Raw genomic sequence first — 7,798 nt, 5'->3', positions numbered from 1 at the left:
GAGACTGACGTATATGTTTTGTATAGGCCTTCTCTTTTTTTTCTTTTTGATCAATGCACTTTGTTTTTAACCTTGTTCGCTTTTATTTGCCTGTTTATGTTGTGCCCCTTTTTTTTTACATATTTGAAATACTCATTCATTTATTTATTCATTCTTTTATTCTGTACAATCAGTCTTATTTTGCAACCAGTAGAGCCACCCCGTTTGTCCTCAGAAATAATGCAGGTTTTAGGCCCTTTGCGCTTAAATTTTTTTATAGAGCCTTTGACTGTGACACAGCATTTTCTTTTTCCCCTCTCTCTTTTCATAGAGGGTCAATAATTTTCCCAAAGCATTGACTTCTACGGCAGGTGTAAACTTTATCATATTTAATTCCATGGTAGCATATTGATAACACACAGTACAAAAGCAATTACCAGACATTCCATTACAACTTGGACCCAGTATACCCCACCAAAAATACCGACAATAAACACCATAACACTATGTTTCTCTTGGTTCCATAGTGAAGTCAACAAGACAAACGTGGCCTTGGTTTGGGGAGACAAAACTAGGACCGGATTATTCTATCCATCTTTTTTCTTTTTTCTCTTCTTGAATAAAAAATGTTATATTGTTTTAATATATTACAACACTCAACAGAAAACAAAGTAATACAAAATTTTCACAAAAAATGAATCTTGAGCAATGCATGGAGAAACAACTTTAAAGAGCAAGACCTATGGCACATTTATTCCCTCACACAGGTTAACACATTTTCACAAAAAAGGTGCTTAGAATCACAAGCTAATTTTTTCCTAACTGAGCACAGATGCAGCCCATGGAAACGGTGAACTGTGGGAAGCAGCAACATGCATGTGCACATGGTCTGACATTAGATGGCGCCATAAGCCTACCACAATCCCTCCACTTCTTGCACTTGTGAAGCTCTCTTCCAGTGACTTTGCAAAGCCCACTTCTATGGAAACCAAAGAAAAAGTATTCATTGTGAGTCTTTAGATTTAATGCTGACGTGGCTTCAATTATCACACCATAATTTGAGAAAATGTGAAATATTTGCCAGCAAATACCCACTTGACTCTGATATTTGAGAGGACTTGGACATGTTGGTTGTGGTTGTATTTCCCCATCAGAATTAGAAACAATACTGGAATTGATATTAGGAAATATATCAGCAAACTTTTTTTTTTCCTAGCACCTTATTTGGACCACTGTAGTCTCATTAAATCTTTGTGAATTTCAATGGTTCCTAGAAAAAATGCCTCAAGCCTCTTAGACAGGTAGTGAGTATACGCTCAGTATTCAGTCTAGCATTAGAGGTGTAATAAAATGGATCAGTCTTATGCATGAATTACAGTTGATATCAGCACACAACATCATAATCATAGTTGCTTTTTTTTTTTTTTTGCTTGGCAAAACGCATACTTTTAGCAATTCATACCAGTATTTACAGTGAACTTTAAACATGGTAAATTAATTTCCAGGCTGTAGTTCATTCAAATCTTGTTCTTATGAAACCAGCTTTAGGTCAAAGCATACATCCAAATAGTTCTCAATGTTTAACCATCTTTACAGACCAAATTGACATAATCTGCCATATAGAATATTTCCAAAGTGAGAAAACATTTTATGAATCAAATTACAATTTGTACATGATTTCTGTTATATTGCAGAAATATGGAGAAAATCAATAATATCTTCAATCAGATACCTCTTTCAATATTGCAACAATTTTGTAGGGTTGACTATTGTTCAGGGCTGGGTGTTTTTAGTAAGATTTCAATTCCAGCACCAATACCAGTACCCATAAAATGATACCAATATAGTATCTCATTCGATACCCATAATGCTGGTGGAGCGGTGTCTGGTATAGCCAAAGTTACAACATTTTTAGGGGCTTTTCTGCTGTGTTAGCTTGTAACAGCCAGGTAGATGTTGAGTGACTGTTTGCCAAAAGATTCAGAGGTTGCCGGTGCAGGAAGGATCAATGCAGGTATCTTTGGACTGATAATGATTTGATAGTACTTAGCTTTGGGTTATTATGGTCAATACCTTAAATGTATCATGTAGCAATACCCAGCCCTGACGTTCGGTGCCTTCATAAAATATCTACACAATTAGATTTCTGGTAATTATGAGTAATGTGGATACGATAGAACAGCTATAACAGTCTGGTAAGATCAGAAAAAAATACATCACTGCAATGCACCATGAAAAAATGACATTTACCATTTTACAATAACCAAAGTCAGACCCTTGGATATTTATTTTATGGGCTCCTAAGACTTCTTCTTTTTATATCCTTTTAGCATCATGATCTATGATGCATAATTGGACATATGACCCTTACACCATCCTGATGATGACATCATGCTAGTGTCTAAAAATGTGCGTCTTTACTCTTCTACTTCTATGCTGAAATTCCTCACAAACACCTACTTAGGTCACGAGCTGTCAAGTCTTTTTTTTTTTTTTTTTTAAATGAACAATGGGATAAAATCACACAACTGTACTTTAAATATCCTGAAGTAAAAAAAAGAGACTTTGGCACATTGTTCCTGCCATACAGCAGGTGGCAAGAGCACATTTAAGCAAAGTTACAGCCTTATAATTAGGTCTAAGCATTTTTGCCATAAGTGAAGTATTCTACATTCAATATTAAAGACAGAAACAGCAGTCTGACAAACACCAACATTTGGACTGCCAGTTAAAGGGCTTACTTACTTTTAGTAGATTGGCAAATTATATACTTTACATGTCAATTTTTACATATATATTGTTTTTATGTTTGTATATATACATCAAACAATGTAATGTTGAAAAAGTAATTTAACATTTGCGTGGTTGAACAACATTACCACTATGCACTCAAAAAATCTACATTTAGCAGCACTTACTAATGGGTACATCTTAGTGTCTGTATGGTGAAAAAGTTTCAAAACATTTTACGATGATAAAATGAAAAAATAACTAACGAAAGGAAACCAGTGTTTTCCGATTGATTTCCTTTGAGATATGAAGAATGAACTGACTGAAAATGTGGTCATGGTGACATTCGGAGTTGTGAATGGATAGTTTTTTGAGGTATTTCTGGTGGACTTTTTTTAATGCTCCCAACTCATGGACAAAGTATTATGGGCAAGGAACAGAAGCAACTTTTGAACATCCATTCTGTACAAGAAATACTAGTGGCTCCTGGATGTAAAAGTCTGTATAAGGCAGCAGCTGCACACGTAAACAACGCCACGGCGCTAAGATGCAGGAGAAGCACAGAAGGTTAATGAATGGGTTTAAATTCAGAGAGAAATGGATAGAAGGCTGACTGAGAGAAAACACAAAATGAAGATAGGGATAGGCAGTGATTGTCATTGATCGTTTGAGCAAAATCTCTGCAGAGATTAAGCTGGAGTTCATGGTCTGACATCACACCAGCGTTTCAGGCAGTGCGTCGGCATTGTCCGAGGACAGCAGCTGCCAGATCTGCCACCTGTCCCTTTGCCAGTCCTGCCACTCTGGGCTATGCGGCCCCATTTGGTTCTCGGCTGTTGAAGCAGAGTTACTCTGCGCTGCATTCAGTCTTGCTTGCTGTAGAGGGGGCCGCTGAGCCTCTGCGAGCTGATGTGAACTTTGCAAACTAGCCAGTCGATGGTGGGCATTATAAGGGGGAGGAAAGCGGCTGTCATTAAGCACAGCAGGGCCACTATCACCAGTGTTTGCCCCGCCTTGAGGTCTGGAAGTCGGGTTAAGTCCATGCCCGCTTGCTCGATGCATGCTGTTGAGGTGTGACGTAGGGTTGGCGTTGAGCTGCAGGCGTGACTGTCCTGTCTCCACATGAGGGCTTGTACACACTCTGGTGATCGGAGGGTGGGGTCTACACTCAGCGATGCCAGGCGCTGTCTGAGTCCGATGCAGCGTTGCCTGCTGCCTGCCATCGCTGTGGAGTCCGTCGAGACCTTCCTGTGAGCTGCGGGAGCTTCCCTCTGACATGTTGCCATGGGAACCTAGAAACAGAACATCAACTGCTTTAGTGGAATTCATAATAGTTGAATTCATTAGATACAAATATTACTAGTTGATGTTTTACATAAAAATATGTAAAAAAAAAAAAAAAAGCTTTAATGACAAACAGCAGGACTCTGATGACGAGCTTTAAAACTCACAGAAGCTGCAGTGATTTTTGAACCTAAGATGCTCAGTGCTGCTCCTTAAATTTAAATGCCCTGCAGGTGTTTGCTCTTCCTTGATAGTTATTAACCACCACCAGGTGTCAAGCTCTTACTGCTCTGGCTCTTTAACCACCAGGAACAAATATTGCAGAAGGCCTTGACCTACTGAAAGCAGTTTACCTGTGTATGTTTGGTCCTTGAGTGCTGGTTTCAGCGTAGAGTGCCACGTCCCCCAAATGTTAGCATGCTCCTCTGATATGGCGTCTGAAGGAGGCAAAAGTGAGGTCAAATTCCTCTACATACTCAGTAATACAGTCATCAAAATTCCCAAGTTATTATGTCATTATCATGAGACACTTTAGCAAAATAATGACTTAGTATCTCATATATAATGAAAATTTCTCAAATAATGAGTTAGTATCTCAAACCAATGACTTAGTGTTTCAAATAATAAGTTACTATGAAATAAATAATGTCTTAGCACCATAAAATGATGAGATTTTTAATACAATAATTACCTAGTATTTCACAACTATGACATGGTATTGCAAAATGATTAAGTATCTCAAAAATGAGCGGATTTTTCAAAATCAGTTATTATCTCCAAATGATGAGTTATTTTCTCAAAATAATGACAAAATGACCCGATAGCTCAAAATAATGAGATTTTTTTCACATTAATGTTTCTCAAAAGAATGAAAAACGTTTTACTTAATATTTCAAAATAATGACAAATTATACCAAGTCATTATTTTGAGAAAGATTGTCATTATAATGACATAATTTTTTTTACCAAATTGGCTTACATAGCAGATCAAAGCTAAAATTAGCAAAAATTGTTGTCTGGATCCAAAACGTATGAGAACCTACGGAACTGTACATATCTGATAGGGAAATCTAATTATCTATCACTGAGAATAATTAGCACTGTGGAGTTCACCTTTGGTACCCCAGGTGTCATTCCCAGGCTCTCTGCTCCAGCCGGCCACCTGACCCACCAAAGTGTACTGTTCTGGGACACGAAAGAGCGGCTCGCTGCCCGGGCTTCCCGGTTCCCCTCTCCGCTCACTCAGGATCGGGGAGTTGTTGTCGTAAGGTGACACCTCACCACTGGACACCTTGTTAGAGTCACTGGAGGAATGGCGTTCACTCAAGGTGAAGGGCTCCTCTGGTTGCAACAGGTCAGGACTCCTGTGGTTAATCACAGACAGAAATAAGGATAAAACGAGGGAAACAGCAGGCCACATGCATGGCAACGCCTCATGTGTTTATGTATCTGGGACTCACTGGGATGCTTTTCTTCTCAGAAGGTAGTCCACCACATCTGGATCTGTCTCTAGCAAATTCATCAAAACCTCATTTTGCAGATCAGGAGGAACCTAAAAAATATGTTAACTATTAACAAAAAAATTGAGTGACATAAATAAATAAAGAACTTTTTTTCTGTTACTTTGTTGGAGTAAATAAAACTCAACCTGTTCAGTGTTCTAAAGCAGGAATCCAACCTAATAAAACACAGATCTCTTTGAGCGTTTCTTTCTAAACTAATGCGAAAACAACAGGAATAAATACTGAGACAGTTGAATGACTGTTCTCTTTGCCTTGTTACTTTCATATCCAGTACATTACTTATTTGGATCTTCACCTCCACTCATCACTACTCATCAAACACATGGATTATGACAATGCACACTGCCTGCAAATGATTCTCATCCTTGACTGCTTTGAAGACATAAGCAGGTTACGAAACAACTTTCAGATGTCATTCATAGAACTTGAGCCGCCTACAAATCTGTTTTTACTCACCATAACTGAGCAAGTCACTCCTGATTCACTATACACGATTAATAGCACTTCATTGGCTTACTGAAAGAATGTAAGCCTCTGGGGAACGGTAGTGGCAGATTGCAAAACATTCTGGGTTTCGGACCTGAAATGACCTTGACTGACTAAGAACTCCAGAAACAGAAAGGAACAATGGCGAGTGATGAGGAGGTTATCTGGGTGAAATTATCACCTCTTCTGTTGTCACATGAAGGCCTTCATGCTTGAATTTTGTGCTTTATTTTATAAAGAAGAGGTATTGGAATGAAAATTCCTTGATTGGCAAGAGTTTCTTGATACGTTTACTCACAAGAATTCAGGTATGATTTTGGCCAAAAAACACTCCTCATCCATCCGTTATCTTGCACTCTATTTGTTTTATCTCACTCACTTTATTTGTATCTCTCTTTTTTCTCCACTAAAGTAGGCAGAGCTCTGCTCTCATGAACTAAGACACCACCATTGTCTGCTAAGCCAGCAGGGATTGTCTTCTTTTAAGCCTATGCAGGAATGTGAGAGAGAAATTGTGCATGACTGAATGTAAGACTGTGTGTGTTTAGCAGAGGAGTGGAACAATAAAAGGAGGAAGTAGTGAGGATGAAAGTTAGAAACACACACGCTCAGTGACTGACCATGAAGAGGGTTTGGTAGCTGGCGATCATCCTCTGCAGCACGGCAATGACAGCGGTGCTCTCCTCAGCCCGGGCCGAGCTCTGCACGCTGAACTCCTTGTCCGAGCTCTTCTGCTTGTGGAGCAAGTTGGGGCCAAAGATGGTGGCCAGGTTCAGAGACGTCATCTTGTTACCTGTGATCTGTATTTGCAGAAAGAAACCGTTCAGAAGAGAAGAGAAAGAAACCGAATTCAGACACACAAAAATATAGCCATGTTAATCAGCCCCTCCTGATTGGTACAAAATTATGATCAAAACAATTAATGGAAATTTAATATATCTCTGTGAATTCAGCACAATCTTGCAATTTTATCCCATCAACACAATTTTTTATGCAAAATTTGACCTATCATTGTAGTTTCCTGTCAGTTTCGTCAGTCATAGCAGTTCCCTGCAAAACATCTCCAAAATCACCTCTTTGTCTCAGGTTGTGAAAATGCAGACATTTTAAATGAATGTATCACTATCACTAATCATTTACTAATCAAAAATACTTTATTGATCCCTTGATTGATTAATTTTTTGCTATTTACTTAAAAAGCCTATTAATATGCAATATGGATTGCAATGTTTTAGAAAAACTGCCATTAAATGAGGCATTTTAGGCCACAACATTTGATGAAGCTGAAATCAGCTGATTCTGTTCGATTAACCATTGAATCTTTACTCAAAAATATTAAATTCTTAAAGTGCTCTAAATGAATTGTCCAGCTCCAGAAAATATAAAATCAGTAAGTGGCAGGAGATGTTTTAATCACATTAAAAAAGATATTAAAAGTTTGATTTTCAAATAAATGTACATTTATACATTCAAATTAACTCATCTGCAACACAAAACATGCATAAGAAGAAATATTACTAATAGGCATGTGACAATCACCTCATCTGTATGCACGTTATGGAAGCATTTGATAGCTGAGTAGAGTGCACCTCTGTTTAAATGAATGATTGATGGCGATTGTTGTTGCACAAAGAATGACGTGCATAGACAGTGAGAGAGGAGCAAAACTTCAAGTGTCAGCCTTCGTGAAAAGCACATAACAGTTACAAAGTAAGAGTCTGTGAGCCTGTAAAGCCTGAAAAATACTGCAGAAATGACATCACACTGTTTTGCTGCAATTAAATGGTCCTTTGAGA

At 38.2% G+C, this 7,798-nt stretch overlaps 1 protein-coding gene across 2 annotated transcripts in view; it reads right to left on the bottom strand.

Moving 5' to 3' along the window:
* Window positions 1-353: 353 nt before the first annotated feature.
* Window positions 354-7,798, bottom strand: part of LOC121962792 (rho GTPase-activating protein 6-like) — an 84,499-nt gene continuing 77,054 nt past the window's right edge. For both annotated transcript variants that reach the window (XM_042513094.2, XM_042513095.2), the window contains exons 10-14: window positions 6,623-6,802; window positions 5,454-5,545; window positions 5,107-5,357; window positions 4,347-4,430; window positions 354-4,001 (exon numbers count right to left, since the gene is read on the bottom strand). In XM_042513094.2, coding sequence (XP_042369028.2) covers window positions 3,424-4,001; window positions 4,347-4,430; window positions 5,107-5,357; window positions 5,454-5,545; window positions 6,623-6,802 — 1,185 coding nt within the window. In that variant the 3' untranslated portion in view covers window positions 354-3,423. The remainder of the gene's footprint in view (window positions 4,002-4,346; window positions 4,431-5,106; window positions 5,358-5,453; window positions 5,546-6,622; window positions 6,803-7,798) is intronic.

The sequence above is a fragment of the Plectropomus leopardus genome, chromosome 24, assembly GCF_026936395.1.
Source record: "Plectropomus leopardus strain MGB_pleo_1.0 chromosome 24, ASM2693639v1, whole genome shotgun sequence".
NCBI lineage: Eukaryota > Metazoa > Chordata > Actinopteri > Perciformes > Serranidae > Plectropomus > Plectropomus leopardus.
The sequence above is the reverse complement of the archived record's forward strand: the minus strand, read 5'-3'. Positions and strand labels throughout refer to the sequence as shown.